The sequence below is a fragment of the Salvia splendens genome, chromosome 19, assembly GCF_004379255.2.
Source record: "Salvia splendens isolate huo1 chromosome 19, SspV2, whole genome shotgun sequence".
Lineage (NCBI taxonomy): Eukaryota > Viridiplantae > Streptophyta > Magnoliopsida > Lamiales > Lamiaceae > Salvia > Salvia splendens.
In genome coordinates, this window is record NC_056050.1 from 13,330,981 (window position 1) to 13,351,497 (window position 20,517).

The 20,517-nt window shown below is 40.1% G+C and overlaps 1 protein-coding gene across 2 annotated transcripts; it reads left to right on the forward strand.

Moving 5' to 3' along the window:
* Positions 1 to 16,135: 16,135 nt before the first annotated feature.
* On the forward strand, positions 16,136 to 18,688 carry LOC121778749 (gamma-glutamyl hydrolase 1-like). 2 transcript variants are annotated; one of them, XM_042176152.1, is made up of 4 exons: positions 16,136 to 16,384; positions 16,471 to 16,563; positions 17,169 to 17,263; positions 18,503 to 18,688. In XM_042176152.1, the coding sequence occupies exons 1-4, from the start codon at positions 16,172 to 16,174 to the stop codon at positions 18,555 to 18,557; spliced, it is 456 nt and encodes a 151-aa protein (XP_042032086.1). In that variant the 5' UTR covers positions 16,136 to 16,171; the 3' UTR covers positions 18,558 to 18,688. The 2 variants fall into 2 exon arrangements, with proteins under 2 accessions (XP_042032086.1, XP_042032087.1); XM_042176153.1 differs by having other exon boundaries at positions 18,508 to 18,688.
* The last annotated feature ends 1,829 nt before the right edge of the window (positions 18,689 to 20,517 follow it).

Below are 20,517 nucleotides of genomic sequence, written 5' to 3' on the forward strand. Positions count from 1 at the left end.
GATTGAAGGTAAGAGCTATGTGATTTTCTACGCATCGAAGACTCTAAATCAAGCCCAGAAGAATTATGATACCACGGAGAAAGAGATGTTAGCTGTCGTGTACTCCTTTGAGAAGTTTCGACCATACTTACTTGGGTCGAAGGTGATAGTATTCACTGATCACGCAGCATTGAACTATCTATTGGCGAAGAAGGAGTCTAAGCCAAGACTGATCCGATGGGTGTTGTTACTGCAAGAGTTGACTGGGAAGTGAACGACAAAAAGGGTACCGAGAATAAGGTAGCTGATCATCTAAGCAAGATTTTCCAAGGAGACATAGAAGAAGCTATGCCAGATGCATTCACGGAGGAGCATCTGTATAGTACAGGGGAAACCTCGAGTCCTATCCGATGGGATAAAGTGATGGCACTAACTGGGCTAGGAGTTTCAGACAAAGGGAAATATCAGCTGAACGCAGAGCCATGGTTTGCGGACTTAGCGAACTATTTGGTCACAGGAGATGTCACACCTCAACCCCTCTGACGTGTACTCTTATAATAAATAAATCCCTTATCATAAAAGAAATCAATACACATGTCTAATTCATAGACCCATATTATATAAGTTCAAACCAACACTTATCCGATACATATTTCAAAATATCCTCTAAAGTAGTGGAATCTCTCACCACTCTATATACTATACATTTATCTACATGCAAAATGATGAGGAGGAGAAGGTTGCCAATATGCGTCAGCTGCCGAACCTGATAACACGTGGAGTTCCTATGACCCACGTCAGTCAAAACTTTACTGCTATCTTATTCCTGAAAAAATTTAGTGGTTTATATGAGCCACAACTCAGTATATATAAATTTTCACATTTAATCTCACATGATACAAACATCAAGCATATTCTTTTATCAAAACATATAATCAGAAACAATATATAACATAATTTAAAAACAAACCATTTCATATTCATATGCATATGCCGCTCTATTCAGTTTATTATTCAGTAACAGTCAAGCCTGGTATCTGTCCGGGATTTCCAATATGATTGACCCGTAGGTCTCATTATGATTTGACCCGAAGGTCCCACTGTAATTTGACTCGAAGGTCCCAATATGTTTGACCCGAAGGTCCCAATATGATTGACCCGGAGGTCCCACTATGATTTGACCCGAAGGTCCCAATATGATCGACCCGAAGGTATCAATATATCCACTGTGATTTCAGATCCAGGGCAAAACCGTCGCTGATCCTCTTTAATCCAATGATTCACATAATCGGTATCATAAACATATCCTTTGCACCAATAACATATCCATATCATATTCCATCAAATTATCTAATATATCTAAACAAACATGTCCATTTCAGCAATCAAATATTCATATCATATTCGACTCTGTTTTGTTCTAGTTCGTGTTTGTTTGCTGAAGAAGATAAAGATAATCGGTAGTTAGAATCAGACCCGCCTCTTGTTTGTTAGTTGCAGCTTTTTCTGTAGGTAGCTATTTAGGGAAAACTGTCCTGTTACTTTTTCATGCTTTTTTGTCTAGCTGTTTTAGGAACTTTATTTTACCTGACCCAGTAGTTTGATAAAATATTCCAAAGTTAATTTTCAGTTTCGATTCATGAATGCGTTTATGTTTAAAGTACTTTTAGTTCTCTGGACCCAGTAGATAGAGTAAACTAGTTTTAAATTCCTAAGTCTAGTAGATTAAGTTTCAACCCACTGGTTGAGTGGCAGCAGCCAAACCCTCCCAAAATCCTCTAATGCATGCTAAACTCATCTGTCCTCGTGGATCGATCATTTACTTCCCTATACTAGCAGATAGTGTAGTGGGTTGAGGTTTTTGAAGCGGGATAGTTTGCGCCCAACGACTGAATTCCGAGAGTCCACGATCTCCTAGACCCTGTGCTCTAGCGAATCCTCTGGACCTGGGAATTTACTGTTTCATTCATATAAAGCGCGCGATCTAAATTTATCCACCGTACACAATCCCCCCTTTTCAATAGCGGTGTTGCTTCATCAGATACGTAAGTCGTTTTATCTTTGAGGACGACACTCCAATCTGAGAGCACTACTAGGCAGTGGCGGATAGTAAGGATGAGGGGAGGGCTTAAGCCCTCCCAAAGTGTCTTTTTTCTTATGTTTGTTTGTAATTTTTTTGAAATTTTGCAAAATCATCTTCTTCAGCCCTCACAAATTCAATGGCTCTGAACGTAAAATTGTTCACAGTTGAGTTATTGGAGGGGCTGAATCTGATATTTTAAAACTACAGAATAAAGCAACAATGACTGTTGACGATTTAGGAAAGAAGAAGACAGTGAACAGTTATTATAATATTTAATAATATAAAATAGTAAATATACTGTATCTAAAATGTAGGAGGCGTGACGTGGACTTTCTAATAATTATAAAGATTATCACTTTTAATTTTTAGTTCGTTCCTTAGTCTATTCTATTTCTATTGGTAATTTTCAGTTTTCTTTTTAATTTATCTTTTCAATTTTACTATTATAATATTTTGTTTCATAATTGTTTTATTAGGAAAAATTGGTAATAAAAATATGCGAAAATTGGAAATTTTCAAAATAGTTATTAGTAATTCACGAACGAGAACATGCTGAATTTAGCTCACTACTTCCGCAAAACATTCAAAAAAGTCACACTCCGATATATTGTGATTTTTATGTAATATATTGTAATTTTTATATTAATTATATAAAATATATATGTATAAATAGAGCCCCTCCTAATAATATTTTCTGCGTCCGCCACTGCTACCGGGGCGTATCTCGTATTGCAGAAAGAGACCTCCTCGACTCAGCTTATTTCCACTATTTTACGGTTTACTATTTCGAATTCTTCTTATAATTTCGTTTCAATTTATTATTCTTTATTCATTCTTTTGGATTGTGTTACCCCGACTAGTATTTATCTCTTGAAATCGAGAAGTCTAACATGTTAAAAATATGTATTCATCATAATGATCATGTGTATCGATACTGTAAGTATTCCATAATTTTAAATTTGTTTTTTGTTTGATGGTTGTTAGAGTTAGTATATACCGCAAAGTGGTTTTATTTTTTGTCATGATCGTGAAAGGTTAATTATTTTAATAAACAATCTACATTTTTCTATATTTCTATATACAATGATTTCGATGGCATAACAACCATTTGGACGGTTAAATTGACTGCCAGATGTGAGATATAGTAGATTCCTTTCATCAATTGTGAACGTGAGAGGCCAATAATTTAGGTATCAAACCGATTTGTTTAATTTACTCGTTCCTCAGTCTTCTAAATATAGAAATTCCTTTATTTTTTATTGTTCTCTAAAAATAAAAAAATCTCTATTTTAGAAAATTTCTTTTTTCCTAATGACGTGAGATCTATTTATTAACATGCTTTTATTTTTATTTCTCTCCTGTTTTACTAATTTTGTGTTAAAACTAATATCATATCAATAGTTCTATTTTTAGATGACGAAGGAAGTAGCATATAGTGAAGAGAATAAGAAAATGAAAAACCTTTAATAGTTGTATTTCTTTTGTTTTCTGAACGTGAAAGTCCAATTGTAAAGCTTAATTGTAGGAATCAATCCAATTTATCTAACAAGTTGGATTTGTTTTGTTATTCCCATTCAACACTCAAGATCTTGAGCGTTACGCTAAAAATGGGTCTTCATTCTTGCAATATAAAATTTCTCATTTGAATCCTTCAATACATGTAGTAGTTCAAAAAAATCCATTTTGATTTTAGGAAATTTTCAGTCATTCAATCACAAAAATTTATATTGAATACATCTTCTTTCCTTGATGAGTTCAACAAGCGAAGCCTGCAAAGCCCGTCGACCATGGTCCTCCATGAAATGTGAACGATTATTATATTTTTTTGTGCACTTAATCAAATTGCAACTTGGAATATTTATTTTGGTCACAGTTATTAATACATGATAGATATTCATAGAAAGGGCTGGCAATTTTGGTATCGTGTTCATGTCGTGTTCGTGTCGGGTTCGTGTTACCCGTTATTTTTTATTTTAAAAATGATATTCTTTTTGTGGATTTTGTTGGATTTTGTTTGTAAGAATCAGAGCCAAAAGCTCCGCCTCAAAGCTCGATGATGCAGCTACCGGAGCACAGAAGTCCCGCAGAAGGCCTCCATCAGAACCCGAAGCAATCCTCCATCCCCCGCTTCTAGTGTCGATGTAGAGAAGGCACCGCCAGTATTCAGTTTCACCCAAGGTGCATCAAGGGGATGCCATAGGACCATGAGCGACCGCAGAACACGCTGTCTGGGGAGAAAAGCATGAAATCAACAGACGACGAGCATTCCCTCCAATGAGTCGAGGTGATCCTGCCGACCAGAACAAGCACGTGCAGGTGATGAGTGACCTACCAAATAACATGTGAGTGACGAAAAGGACGGCCGCCATGCTTGCAGCCGTTCCTCTCCTTCCAAAGAAACCAAGTAATCAAACAGGGAACCAAAAAACTAATATGCATGACGGATGCCCTTTGGAAGGAGGACCTCCGCCAGTGACCTAGTCTAAGTGTAATATCAGTGCTCGTGTGAATCGGTGTGTGCGAGGAAGGAAACCAGGCATCGAAATACTCCCATGCAGAAACCGCCGACTCACTCGAAAAGAAGACATGACTGAGAGACTCGACCGAAGGAGACCTACAACACTGACACCTAGACGCTAACTCAATCCCCCTCCTCTGCAACATCTCATCCACCGGCAGCCTACCAAACAGTAACCTCCAAATGAACACCGAGATGGTTGGAGTAAACCCCTGATTCCAAATAAGGTCAAAAATATCCCTCTTCGGCAATCAAGTCTGGATGCTCTTCCAGGATGAGGTCATAGAGAACTCGCCGTGGCTAGTCAGACTCCACCGCCTCACATCTTTTGCGCCCAACTCGATCGGCATGGCTCTGATCTGGTCAATCACATCGGGAGGTACGCCAAACCTGAAAGACAAACTATGCAGCATATCCTCATCCCATGCATGTTCATGCCAGTATGATGCAACGACCTGGGATTGAGGAGGATCATTTCCCGGGATGCATAGAGTCCGGATGGGACTAGCCCTAAGCCAGACATCATCCCAGAAGCTGATCTTCCCCTCACCCAAGGACCAACGAATATAATCATGCATGTATGACCAAATACGACGCAACCGACGCCAAGTAGGACTATCATGCGACCAACAAGGAGATATATGCAAATGACAAGGGAGGATACTGTACTTCTGGGTCATGAACTGGGCCCAGAGAGAGTCCTGAGCGAGAAGTCTCCACAACAACTTGAACCCAAAGGTCACTGCCACTTCCCTGAAGCAGCGAATACACAAACCACCCTCATCAAACGGGAAGCAAATCACTCTCCATGAGATCCAGTGTAGCTTCCTCTTCTCTCCAACTGTACCCCAAAAGTATCTAGCAAGGATCTGCTCCAACTCATCCAGAAAACCAACCAGGGGGTTCATGACCCGTAAGATGTATAGCGGGATGGCTGCTAATGTGCTCTTAATCAAAGCCAGACGACCCCCAAAAGCAAGACGTCGGTGTGACCAACTGTGGATCTTGTCCATCAGCTTCTGTCTAAGGGGCAAGAGATGATCTGCCCTCCTCGCTCCTCGGAAAATCGGGACCCCTAAGCATGTGAAAGGCATCCCCTCTCTGGAATCCTCCTACCTCTTCCACAATGTCTGTGAACTCCATGTGCTCGTCCACCAGGTAGAATTGCGTTTTCCCATTGTTCACCATCTGACCAGACACGGCTATGTAGTGGTCCAGGTATCCCACCAACTTCTCCACTGCCTCCCTATGAGCTCTCGAGAAAATGATGATGTCATCCGCATATAAGAGATGTGTGATAACTGGGGCCTTTTCCGGCATTTGTAGACCATCTCTCTATCCCCCTTGATCAGTCTATCAAGACATCTCGAGAGGTAATCTGCTGCTAAAACAAAGAGGGAAGGCGAAAGGGGGTCCCCTTGTCTCAACCCCCTGGAGGACAGAAAGAAACCTGCCGGACTGCCGTTCACCAGGACAGAGAACCAACATGATGAGATACATCTACTAATCATACCCACCCAGGCTGGTGCAAATCCCATCTTTTCCAGGACCTTGAGCAGAAATGGCCACTGGACGCCTTTGCCATATCCAGCTTGAGAGCCAGATTGGGCGATCTGCCTCTACTCGAGAGCTCATTCCCTAGATCATGTATCAACTCTTGAGCAGAAGAGCATTGTCACTGAGTAGGCTGCCCTTGATGAACCCACTCTGATTCGGTGCGATGACAAGGGGAAGTAAGGGGGCAAGTCTCGAAGCAAGGATCGTTGTGATGATCTTGTTCGTAAAATTGCAGAGGCTGATCGGTCTATAATCCCCCCATGTGACCGGATTAGGCTTCTTCGGAATGAGAATGATCATGGTCACCATGAAGCTTCGGGGCTTGAACGCCCCACTGAAGAAGTCTCCAACGACTGCATCACATCACCCCCACAGTGTCCCAGCAGTGCTGAAAGAACAACGAAGTGAACCCATCCGGCCCGGACACACTATCACCACTGATTCCAAAAACTGTCCCTAACCTCCTTCTCCCGCGGCAGCGAACACATTGCCTCCTGATCAACTGAATCTGGCAGTGTAATGATGATATGTTTAGCATTAATAAAGTTCCAATTTAGCGTACCTTTCAATTTGAAGTTGGACAGAGCTGGGATGGAGTGTGAAGATTTTCCAATCAGGGCGAGTCTCATGCGACCTGCAAGTTCAGTATTATCAGAGTCAGGAATATGAAGGCAAGGAATACTGTCCTCCTGGGTTGTCGTGCCCCGTTGCTTCACTTTATTGGGATCCAAAGTGAAAGGTTCAATCGGTATCCTTAGCTGGCCGGCCTTAAGCACATCCGCCATGGTCATGTTTGCCTCCACCAATCGGCTAACCTTTTCTTTGCTAGATCCCTTCGAAGTATTAGATGGACCTTCCTGACTAGGTTCTTGTATCAAGGAGCGATCCATCATAGCCATCCATTCTGGGGAGGGTGTGGGGATAATGTCTTTCTTTTTGGGTTTATATTTTTAGGAGGAGGATTTGGGATTGCGCATGTTCTTGGGTGGCCGAGAGGGACGGGAAGTATTAGGCTTGTTTGGGAATTTTTTTGTAGGGGAAGGGTCAGAAGAAGGCAGTAAAAGATGGGCAGCTTTGGGGTTGAGTTTGGGTTTCATTAGTTTGAGTGATGTATGGAAGGAAGATGGGTTAATATTTAGGGCTTCTTGGGTATGGATTTTTTGGAAATCAAGCACCTTTAGATTAGAAGCCGGCCTAGATATGGGTGCGTTTCTAGCCCCCGGGATGGATTCTAGGATTAACTCTATCTTTTTCCATGTGTCAAAATGTCACTCAATTGAGCCCGATCCCGCCACGGTTTATATGGCACGGCTGATCTCGAAATTCGCGATCTTCCTTTCTTCAACTTGTAGTACCGTGATTCCGCCAAGTCAAGATTATCATGTAATTCATGATCTAACGAGGTAGTGTTCGACGAGGCCGACTTTGAAACCTCCAGCTCACCTACGGTAACGAAAAGATCAGCGACAACCATTCTCCTTTCTTTCTCCAAAATGGGCGTCGACTCATCCCCCGAGTCGTCGGACAAATCCGACGATGAGATATTCTCAGAGACGCGAGCATCCACTACTCCGGCAGTTTGGGAGGCTTCTTCGTCGGCGAGTTTTCCCTCACCACCGGCCAGCCACGATTCCTTCCCCTCCATCTCCGCCACACTACCGCCGAGACCCCCCCCCCCCCCACCATGAGGAGCACCCATGGCGGAAACTAGGTTTGTAGGGGTTAGCTGCCAAAAACCTTAGCCACCACACACTCCACGGATCCAATTCCGGTGAACGATGACAACCCCCAACCGAGCAGCACCCAAAGGACCGACACAGACCAGACCAGACCAAAGCTGGTCGGACACACCAGCTCCGGCGACGGAACAGACGAAGAAGAAGCAAAACCCTACCGAAACCCTAATGTGCGCCGCCACACACAGCCGCTGCCACAGGACTCCTCCGCCCAGCGCCCGCCCACCACCCGACACAGCCGGACATCCCCGACACAACCACGACGCGACCTCGCCTGTAGGGACGGCCGGTCACCAGAAAAAGGCAAGAAACTCGGCGACGCACCAGAAATTGAAGAACGACGACAAGAACCCTAAAAACGATCACAACCTAAAATAAAAAACGGTGGAAATCAAGAACAAGACAAGAGGAATCCAATGAAACAAACTGGAACGAATTTCAACGGGTAAAACTCAAGAAATCAGCTATTTCTACATGACATCTATGTTTCAATTGCTAACATTACATTCAACTAGCTAGACATTCGGTATGCTTCTTCATATACTACTTTTTCTGAGGTTATTTGCTCGAGTTCTCTTGGAGCAGAAAAGATGCTTAATCCTTGATTACATAGCTTCATTGGAAGAAGTTTATCAATGTGTCATAATTCATATTCCAGACGCTAATAGGAGCAATGTGATAGGGTCCTCGATTTATCAAATCTAGCTGAAGATCATCTCTAATATACCTTTTTTGACTTTATTTGATTTAATATATCTTTTATTTTAGTTAATTATCTTTATTTATTTTCCTTATTTTTTGTAAGTTTTTATTTATTTATCTTGCTTGATTAACAAGATATGTTTTAGGGTTTAGAATTCTATATATAATAGATTTCTACAATATTTTCATATTAGAAAGAAAAAGTAAACTCAACTAACCAATTATACATCAACTTCAAATTATGGGATCGATAGCATCCTCCAAAATTTCAGAGGTCATGTAACACTCCGAGTTTTTCGTGCACGGATTTTCGGAGTAAAAAAATTAGGATGAAGAGACGATTGGAAATTAAAGTGCAAGAAAATTGAAGTTTTGAATTACAAATTATTGGAAAAATAGAAATACAAGAGTGATGGAATCACAAGTAGTACATATGATAGAGACTATACTATCTTGGCAAGGAGACAAGTGGCATTCTAGCCAACTCCTATTTCCCCTTCTTCTCTCCTCCCTTCTCGATTCATGCTTCCACAAGACACCAAGCATGGACAGCCATGTACCTACAAATGAAACACCAAAGAGGGGTATGAGAAGTAGGCTTCACAAGACTCAAGGTGTGAATCTATGCAAAATACATCATCAATCTTCAAAAAAAAAAAGAAAAAGGACAAGAATGAGCAAGGAGTGAGCTCATCCCTATGGTCTTTTAGAGGCAACAATGTACTCTCTTTCCCCATCAACTGAGGCTGAGATAACAGCCAAGAGTGGCAGCCCCAAGCTTACACCAATTTAGTATGATCAACATAATTATGGAGCTCAAAAGGGAGCTAAGCTTGTAGCCAAAGATAGGCACACAATGCCCCAAATTCTGCCACAAGAAGCCAAGAAATGGGCTTATAAATGCAGCCATCACCCCCTCTCCTCCACACACTCATTCGGCCCCCAAGGTTCTCCGGCGTGGAAAGTGACTAAGGGAGGACGGGCGGCGCAGGGAGGTGGCAGCACGAAGGCAGTCACAAACCAAGAAGGTGCACCGAGTGTGGTAATTCCCTCAACACCATCACACTCTTGCATCATGCTAGAACAATAGATAGTCAAACATAGAAGCTCAAATAGGATATCCACCACAACATGAGCAAGCATCACGTTAGGCAACTTGAGAGTTAGCCAAACAACAATAGCTAAAACAATTGAACAAGTTCTCTGCCCCGAGATCACAGCTTTAGGACAATATAGAAAATCTTCAACACCACCGAGTTGAGCCAATAATTCACAACCAAACAACAAACTCTCCCGGTAAAGAAAATAACACCGAGTTCGACAACAACAATTAATCGAGAACTCCAGTTTTACGGATAAATAAAAGGGGAAAGGGTGACTTAGCTTGAGCGACAAGCTGTCCGCCAACGGCGACCCCGGAACTTCCACGCACAATGAAGAAGGAGAGCCGGAGAAAGTACGCGCAACTCTAGGAACTCCCCGACGCATGTTCGGCACCGGCACGGTGATCTCCGGAGAAGGAGCCTCGGCGAGAAGAACGGAGAAGAAGATAAGGAAAGAAAGGCAACACCTTCCCTCCCGTTGGTAACACCGCTTTGCTCCAAATCGAAGGGGACGGAGGAGACGGACCCGGCGGTGGAATCCGGAGCAAAGGCATACTGCCTCCCGGAGAGCTCGACGGAGCAGGGAAACTGCAGAGAAAAAAAGGGTAGAGAGGACGATGGGGGCAGTGGCGACGCGTGCCGTGCGCTGCCGGCGACGCAGAGGAGGAACCTCCGCTGCTACATCCTAAATTCTTAGGGATTTATTTTGGAGGATTGAAGAAATTTGGGGAAAATTCTGGAGAGGTACCGATGGGAGTGGAAGGAGTATGACTCATTGACTTTAGAATTGGGCCATGTTGGATTAAAAGAAAAAAAAGAGTCCAATGGATAAATAAAGAAATTGGGATTGTCCCTTTTAAATGAAGGAATTTGGATTTATGGATTTGGGCCTTTAAATTGATTGGTGTGGGTTGGACCGGAAGGAAGTAAATTACGAGGGAGCTTGGGATGCAAACTAATTTGGTTTTGAGCCGAAATTCTAATTAAGTTCTTGGGCCATGATTAATTAGGGGCATGCATTCTAATCCTAATTCTAATTAAAGTTTAAGAATTTCTCGAGTCTTATTAGTACGTTGTTTGCTTTCAAAAGGCCATCTCCGCAAGTTAAGGGTGGAGTCAGGAAAATTTAAGTTAAGGAGTTTTAAGCGAACGAGGTGGGCTTTCGAACTAAGATATTTTTAAGGCTTTCTGTTTAAAGTATGTTTACAGTTTTTATGAAAAGTATTTTTGTGTGCTCCTATTTAAGATGTGATGTTAAGTGCGAGCTTGCTATTTAATGTGAAGTATTATGAAAAATGTTATTTGCCTAGTGTTATAATATGATGTTATGTGTTGCTTTACGAGTGCTTATGAAGTGTAGCTTTGTTGAAGTTTTGAGTTCGGCTTTGACCGATAGAAATGAGTTTTTCCTAATATGTTTATGAGGAAAATGAAGTTTTGATAGATTTGAGTTCGGCTTTGACCGATAGAAATGAGTTCGTTCCAAATATGTTTAAGAGGAAAATAAAGTTGCGAAAGTTATGTCAAGCCATGTTTTGTTTTGAACTTTGCCTATCTGATTGTCTAGCAAGGCGATGCCCCTACTAGACCAGGAGTTTCGTTAATTTATTTCACCAGGAGTTTCGTGGATTCAATTCACCAAGAGTTTGTGAATTTATTTCACTATGAGTTAGGTGAATTTATTTCACCAGGAGTATGCGAATTTATTTCACTAGGAGTTAGGTGAATTTATTTTACTAGGAGTCTCGTGGATTCATTTCACGAGGAGTTTGTGAATTTATTTCACTAGGAGTTTAGTGAATTTATTTCACCAGGAGTTTCGTGGATTCATTTCACCAGGAGTTTGTGAATTTATTTCACTAGGAGTTTAGAGAATTTATTTCACCAGGAGTTTCGTTAATGTATTTCACCAGGAGTTTTGTGAATTCTTTTCACCAGGAGTTTCGTGAATTCTTTTTACCAGGAGTTTCGTGAATTCATTTCACCAGGAGTTAGTTCAGATACGGCATATGTTCCAGGAAAATAGATCAGCGCATCGCTTTTAATAAAGGAAAAGGAAAATGATTTAGTGTTCTCGGATCTTTTACTTAAAACCTCGAGTTCATTCAAAGAAGTGGCTTGACAAAACTAGTTTTTCAGTCAAATATATTTCGGCACGTGTCCACTGAGTACACCAAGTACTCAGCCATGTATATGTTTTAAAAATGTGCAGGTTGAGCAGTGACGACGGCGGGCAGTGTTGAGCATAGACGATGAAGATCCTTCGATAGAATAGTACTCGGATGCGACGTGTCTCCATACACGACGTTATCTGCTCTTGACTCTTCCGCTGCAATGTTAAAGTCGAGGTTGCGCTCTTTGTATCGTGCACTCTGATATATATTATTTGAGTTATTTCGGTTCAAGTTTCAGTCGTGCAACAGTTTTCCCCTTTCTTCCCTGCTTCTTTCATTCTCCCCTAGTCGCGATCAACCGGGCTTTCTATCCTTAGAAAGTGCAGTCGTGATAGGTCAAACCTGAATATCTGATTTTGTTGCAATGTGTTTGGTTGTTACCATCTTAAACTGTTGCAGTTTAAACATCCTCAGAATACGTTCCAAGAGTGTCCCCAGATGTGGACAACTATTGATTTGCAGTTCCTGATACTCGACATTGCATCATCATTAACTCGTATCTTTCTAAGATTTCACATTTCATTGATGCAAAGCACTTCGAGCATGGGAAATCCGCCTTGTTGGATCACCATTTCTCGACCAGTGTATGCATTTCGCAGTTTGAGGGAAATAGAGAAAATAATATTTCATGGAATGACATTTTTTTATCAAAAAAATATGTAATACTTCGATCATGGGAAATCCGCCTTGTTAGAGTCACATTTTTTAATTTCTATCGGTCTCATAATAAGAATCACAATTCATTTTTACCAAAAATGGTAAGTAGGTCCCACATTGCACTAACTCACTTCACTCACATTTTATTATTAACCAATATGAAAAAGTGGGCCTCGTATTCTACTAACTTTTTCAACCCACCATTCTTTGCATTATTAACTCTCGCGCTCATACCAAATGTGACTCCTATTGTGAGACCGAAGGAGTAATATATTTGAAGTAGATGGAGGAGACCGCAAGTGTATAAACGAAAACATATAGAAACTAAATTTACAATTCTTTGTTTAAAACAATAAAAAAAATGATACTCCATCCGTCCTATTGAAGATGACCCACTTTCTTTTTTAGTTTGTCCAACCAATGAAGATGACATATTATTTAACATGGAAACACTTTCATCTCTATTTTATTCCATATCTCTTACTTTACTCTCTCCACTTAACACACAAAACAAAAGTTGCATAAAATCCTGTATCGTACAAGGAAGGGGTCATCGTACTATGATATCGATTTGAATATGCTGATTTAGTCGTCGGAATTTAGTCAATTGGTACACATAAAGAATATAGTGAATATAGTGGACGCGCCAGTTTGATTGAAGGAGATGGTTTGGAGCGCGTGTAGTTGGGTTATTTTGTCTGCAAAGGCATGCTAATAAAGCATTTGCATTTCCAAAATTCGACCACAACAGAAAAAAGTAAGCACACAACTCGAGAATCTCAAACTCAAACGAATACTCATAGGAATCCTCACTCATCCAAGGCACGTGAAATCTCAAAATTCTTCATACAGTGCGACCTCGTATTCCAAATTTGTTCAATCTCGGGTGCTAGAGTCATCCCTCTCATCTTTAATCAACATTGGGAGGATCTGAGGCCATCCACAACGCTGTTCCTATACCGTTCCTTAAACCACTATTTGAGGGCCCCACTGTACTTTTTTACTCCATTCCTTAACTAAGGAACGGAACCTGCAACCCTCCGTTCCTTAACCGTTCCTTAAATTACTATTCATTCAATTTCAATTTTTTTTATTTCCAACCCAATTCAATTTAAATAAACACACTTTAAAAAACAAACACACTTTATTAAAAAACACACAACATTAAAAAAAATTACAACTTAAACTTAAAAAATAAAAAGCACACAATTAAAATCCTAAAAAAATAAAAGTACACAATTTTAATAATTTCATCCGCCAAAATTTGCCCAAATGTGCTCAATTAGATCATGTTGGAGTTGGGTGTGGGCACTAGAGTCGCGTGTCCTTGCACGAATAGATAACCGTTCTTGTATAGATGGAAGCGCTCCACTTCGAGGCGGACTACTTGCGGTTGAGCTTCCGAGGGATTCATCGTCGAACTAATTTCCCGTCTCGGGTCCTTCGTCTTGGACAATCATGTTGTGCAAGATTATGCACGTATACATGATGTCGACCATGTTTTCCATGAACCACGTACGAGCCGGGGCTTTGATGATGTTGAAGCGCGCTTGGAGAACCCCGAACGCCCTCTCCACATCCTTGCGAGCAGCCTCCTGCTTCTGCTCAAAAAGAGCCTGCTTTGGGTTCGCAGACCCACTGCACGTCTTCACGAAGGTAGGCCACTTCGGGTAGATGCCATCGGCGAGATAGTACCCCATTTTATAAAGCCGGTTGTTGGCGACGAAGTTGATGGCCGGCGCTTTACCATCCAGAATTTGAGCAAGCACATTCGCCCAGTGCTGTCTCCGATGTGGAGGTATTCGTCGAACATGTCGGCCGTTTGTCCAGTGGCAAGCTGGCGGATTGCTGCAGTACATTTCTGCAGCGTCGTGTGGCTGGGACGGCCGACCGCGTCGTACCCTTCCTGGAAGAACTCTTCCCGGGCTGCCAAAGTATTCGCGATGTGGAGAAATAAAGGTTTCCCATGCGGAAACGGCGACGGAAGTATGTATCTCCCCAAACCGGGTTATCGCAGAAGTAGTCGCGTACTAACCTTGCAGCGGCTTCCTCCCGGTTACGATGGATGTACGTACGGGAGCGTCGTTGGGGCGGCGCGGCTTCTTCGGCCTCCCGTCGTCGATCTTCTTCAAGTGATTGTTGCAATATTTGACGCATTTGTTCAAAAGGATCCATTAGTTTGATTAAATTTGGGAGAAGGAAACGAGAGTTGATTTGAGATGAAAATTGGGGTTGAAATAGAGAGGAATAGATGTGTGTTTGTGATTGAAATGAGTATGAAATAGGAGTATTTATAGAGTAAATAAATAAATAAAAAATAAAAAAAAATATAAAACGGATATAAAAAAACGGTCACATTACCGTTGCAAAAAAAAAATTTTTTTTATTAAATTCGTATTTTAAAAAAAAATTGAATTATTGCGTCACCGGGACGAAGCCCACTCGCGGGGCAGCGAGTGGGCTTCACGCGTCGAATGGGAGGAACGTTTTTAAATCCATAAAAAAACGGTCACATTACCTAGGCGCGTGGCGGAACGTTTCGTTCCGCGTTCCTCCGGAACGGAACGGAACGCGGCACGGCATAGGAACGGGGGCGGCACGGAATGGCGACGGAACGCATGCTGCAACGCGTGCCGCCGCGGAACCGTTCCGCCGGAACGGCATAGGAATGGGGGCGGCACAGCGTTGCGGGTGCCCTGAAAAGAGTAAGCACAAAATAACAAAGATGATTTTACTCACAAAATTAATACTCTGAGTTTTACATTTATATGAGCAACATGAACATGGAACTAAGGCCTTTCTTGGTAGGGTGGAATGGAATGACATTCCTACCTCTATTCCATTTCTTCGCTTGGTAAATATTTTTGTTAGGAATCACCATTCCAATTCCACATAGGAATACACATTCAATCCATTTAGCTAAGGAATTACTATTCCATTCCATTCCATTTTCCTTTCTTCTTATTTTAAATTTTAACAAAATTATATAAATATTATTTTATATTATATTTAAATTTAATATCATTACAATTTTATAATAAAATTAAAATTTTAAAATTTTTAATAATTGAAAAATCCACACACACACTTCAAACACTACACACATTTCACACACACTTCACACACCACACACATTTCACACACTACACACATTTCACACAGTTCACACACTACACACACTTCACACACTACACACACTTCACACACTTCACACACTACATGCATTTCACACACTACACACACTACATGCATTCACACACTTCACACGCTACACACACTACACGCATTTCACACACTACATGCACTTCACACACTACACGCACTTCACACTTCACACACTACACACACTTCACACACAAAATGTGTGGTGTGTGAAATGTGTGTAGTGTGTGAAATGTGTGTAGTGTTTGTAATGTGTGTAGTGCGTGAAGTGTGTGTATTGTGTGGAACTGTGTGTAGTGTGTGAAGTGTGTGTAGTGTGTGAAATGTGTGTAGTGCGTGTATATTCATATTTTTTTTGGTAGAATCAACATATTAATTATTCATATTTCATTCCATTCCATTTCTATATTAATTTGTAGTTATCAAACATAGTAATGGAATCAATCAAGGAATAACAATTCCATTCTTTTTTGCATTCCTTGTGCTTACCAAGCACAAGAATGTCATTCCATTCTCACCTTCATTCCATTCTCACCTTCATTCCATTCTCATCTCCATTCTATTCCCTCCTTATTCCATTTCATCATACCAAGAAGCCCCTAAATGACTTTGTATTTATGCCACAGAAACTGAGTTTGGTTAATGGAGTGATCTTCACAGGAGGCGTGGCCAATAGACCTCCTTATATTGACGCTGTTAAAAAAATTTATAAGGTAACTTGTTTAATATTGGTCTCCTTTCCATGAATTTTCTGGAAAAGGAGAAAAAACATGCGTTGTTTTTCATCTGTCTTGCACAGGAAATCTTGAGAACGAATGATGATGATGGACACCATGTCCCCCTGCTTGCTATCTGCTTAGGGTTTCAACTGCTTATCGCGATTGTGAATGAGGTAACATATAAACATTTATTGAAGCTGCCACGTATATGAAAAATATATCTTGCTCTCATAAGTGAGATTTATGGTAAAATTGTACTCACTCTCTTCCTTTATAGTTGAGCTACTTCTTTTAAGAAATGAATATTTAGTGTGTTAAGAATAAAGTAGATATAAAGTAACAGAGAGATTAAAGTGAAAAAGTGAATAAAATAAAATAGAGAATGAAGTGTATGAAAGAAAAAAAGTGAGTAAATTATTAACATATATATGACTCAACTATAAGAAAGTTATTAACTATAAGAAAACTTTCTGATATGACTCAATTATGAACGAAGGAACAAAGGGGGTGATACTCAAATCCCTGGCATTTCCTTTGGTAATTATAATGTAAAAAAATGTTGATGCATAATTTTTTATTTTCAATTAAATAATTTTGCAGATCCTACTTTTCTGTGGCTCCTTTAGGGCTCATGGGCTTATTTTGTTATAAAGATGCAGTGGCTCTAGCTGAGCTTATTTTAGCTGTGCCTTATCTTCTAGACTTCTCAACCGTTCACTACTTTAATTAGCTTAGCTTCCATGTGTTAATGTGTTTCGAGTTTCAATTTTCACTACAGGAGCATTCAATGAAAATCGAGAGATTTGATGCAGAAAAGCATCCTTCGACATTGCAATTGGAGAACATAGACTCTAGTGGAACTGTATTTGATGGGTAAACACAGAACATGAAATAATTTTTCAGTTTGTTTGAATCATTTCTTTCTAATGCCTTAGTATATTGGAAGAATTGGTGATGGTTTGAGAAATATGACAGGTTCTAACGAGATGTGGTTCAAATACTAGTATACTTACAATGTTGAACTCTATGCCTCATGCTAATCAAATTTTGCAGCAGTACTTCCAACTCTGAGTAAATATTGAGAGTTTGCAATAATAGTTGAAGGGTACGGTGCTTCGATGATTTTATAAAATAAATGTATATTGAAGTGTATGTTGCTTAAATGAGTCTATAAGTGAATCACATTGTAAAAACCTGATCTTGGTTTCAAGATTGTAAATGATTGGTAAACTACATCAATATTCAATATACCTCCACACAGATTGATTTGTCATCTAATAAAAATCAGTTTCCCAATTGCTCATATTAAGAGGTAATTGTTGACTTTGAAACTCCTCGTCTGCATCATAGTTTGCAAACACATGTACATCAGCATAACTAATCGAGGATCATTCACATGTTTTCTGAGGATTTGATAGAGAAGCTCAGGACAGAAGATCTAGTGATGCAAAATCATTCGGTAGGCCCCTTTTAGTCTGTTGTTGTGATGATACATGAAGTTGGCTTGTTTTAACCAATTACATGTGCAAAATCTTAAATGGCCAGCACCTATGCCTTGTAATCTTCTTCTCATCTTTCTCCCTCCCTTTCCTTTTTTTTTTTTTAAAAAAAATGGCATATTCTCTGAATGCAATATTATGTATAGTGAAGAATCAGAGGAAATAGAAGAGTCAAACCAAGTATTTATTAGCTAGATATAGAACTTATGTTATCAAAATGTGTGCTAGTAGCTTCATCTTAAATTTGTGGCTTGAAATCAGTTATTACTGAGACAATCTTCTAATTAACTCAGGCTTGCACTTGTTGCTGATATTTTTTCATTTCCATGAATGGTTACTTCATGAGAGTTGATTGTATAGTGAAATCTAGTGTGTCTGAGATGGTTTTGAACCAGTGAGCATCTCTTTTTGTTTGTATAGCCATTTCAATTACAGTTCGGGATATCACCCGACAAATTCAAAAATAACAAGAAATTGTCTAGCTTCTTCAATATGTTAGCAACTAGTAAAGATAAGAGTACACCTCGTGATACCTCCACTCCAGATTGTGTTTTTTCTTGACATCTTAGCTTCATTTCTGATCAGTAATAGTTTAATCAATTTCTGTTAGCAGTGCAGGCACAGAGTTATCCAGTGATCGGTTTGCAATTTCACCCAGAGGTGTATAATCTATTAAACAAATCAAGCTTTATAGTCTTCTTCTATATCATCATGGTGGGCCGTTTCCAAAATATTGTCATTTCAAAGCTAATCACCGTACTTAAGTAATGGAGGTGAAAAGTTTATTTTCACATGAATGTGCCATCTATTCTTTAGCACATTTATTGACCACATTTTTTCTGAAGTCCCATTTCAAACTAGAAAATGTTTACCCGTTCATGAAAATTTGAAAGACATTCATCAATATAGTATTATGGAATATGTTTTAGCTAAGAAATCACATTTTTCAATGTGTAAATATTGAAGTGAAAATGTTTGGTTTAAAATGTCACATTTGTTGTAACGCCCTATTTTTCTAAACCTAATTTTTGAACACTAAAGTACTTGCATTTAATATTATTAATGTTGTGAAGTCCGTGAATTAATTGTTGGGTGGAATCGTTGTTGGATTAGAAATTGATGAAATAAAATACTACGCGAATTAAAATAATTCCTTTCCGTGAGGAATTTATATTGGACTCAATTCGCAAGTTGGATCGAATAAATTGAATAAATAATATAAAAATTCAGTACGTGACAAATAAATTGTGGACTGCACAATTTAAATAAAATACAAAGGACCGTGAATTAAACTAATCTAATAAATTTGGACCTGTTGACTTGGTCACCAAGCTGCATTAATTAAAATTTCATTAAATTCAAATTTCATTAAAGATTCTGCAGAAATTTTTCCTACTCCGTGATCTGCAAATAAATACCAAATAAATCAAAATTAATCAAAAATATTTTTTAAAAAAATAAAATAAGAAGAATTCGAATTCTTCCTCCCCTCAACCCACGACTAAACCGTTCCCCTCTCTCCCATAAATCTCTCCCATATCTTTTTAACCACACTCCCTCTATACTAAACACTTCACAAATTCATTCTTCCTTCTAATCGTTATCTGCAGCAAGAAAACCAAGACCCATTCTTCTCAACTTCAATTCAAGGTAATCCATTTCATCAATTCATTTTGGAGATTTCTCACTACTGTTGACAGAAATCACCATCCGGAGGAACCTCTTTGTTCTTCGAACGCTAGTATCATCACAATTCAACTTTCGGCAGATGGTATAAACTTCCTTTCCCAATTGCAAGTCATGAGCTTATACCATTTTGTTCATAGCATACCATCATGCATCACTCCACACATAACTCCTAACGATAACTCAACTATTCGAACATCGCCGATCAAACACCTGTTGTAATTAATCGAAAATGCGAAAGAACATAACTTGGTAAAGAGAACTCATCTTGCGGGGTGGTTTGGGTTGGTTTCGGGGCTGCGCGGTGTCGTTTCGGAGCTGTTCAGGGCAAGTTCGGACAGCTGCGCGAACCGGCGGCGATGTCGACCTGCTATTGCAGCTGCGAGAGGCAGCGAGTAGCGGCGATTTCCGAATGAAGGGAGTGCACAGTAGCGGCGGCGCTGCAGCGAATTTTGTCGCACAACAGACACGGTGGCGGTGACAGCTCAGTGGCGGCGTCCAACGGACAGCAGCGGCTGAACAGCGAGTCGAACCAGTGAGGGTAGCGGCGATAGCTGCTCGAAACAGCGATAACAGCGACTGTGATGGCTGCTAGGTACATATGTTGCGTCGTGATAGAGGGGCGGACACCCGACGACGACAGATTTAGAATGTCTACAATTCGTCGAGAGAGAGAAATAGAGAGATAGGGAGAGAGAAAGAGAGAGGCGTGAGGAATGTGGGAGTATATTGGGCCGTTTGTTTTTTTTAAAAAAGAAAGCGGGCCTCAATAATTAAAATTGGATGTTTTGGGCTCTCTTTTATTTTATTTGAGGCTTCTTAATTAAATTGGAGATATAAGGTGGGGAAATAATAAAGTTTAAGGCCGATAATTGATCGTGACGAATTATTTAATTAATCCCGGAATATTTCGAAGGATGAATAATTTTATCCTAAGTCCGG

What these genes read in the sequence shown, in the direction of transcription:
- LOC121778749 (XM_042176152.1), top strand. Translation starts at nt 16,172, where the DNA reads ATGTCATTCCATTCTCACCTTCATTCCATTCTCACCTTCATTCCATTC. An exon ending in CTGTTAAAAAAATTTATAAG is followed by an intron (nt 16,385 to 16,470) that starts GTAACTTGTTTA and finishes TGTCTTGCACAG; the next exon opens with GAAATCTTGAGAACGAATGA. An exon ending in AGTGGAACTGTATTTGATGG is followed by an intron (nt 17,264 to 18,502) that starts GTAAACACAGAA and finishes TTCTGTTAGCAG; the next exon opens with TGCAGGCACAGAGTTATCCA.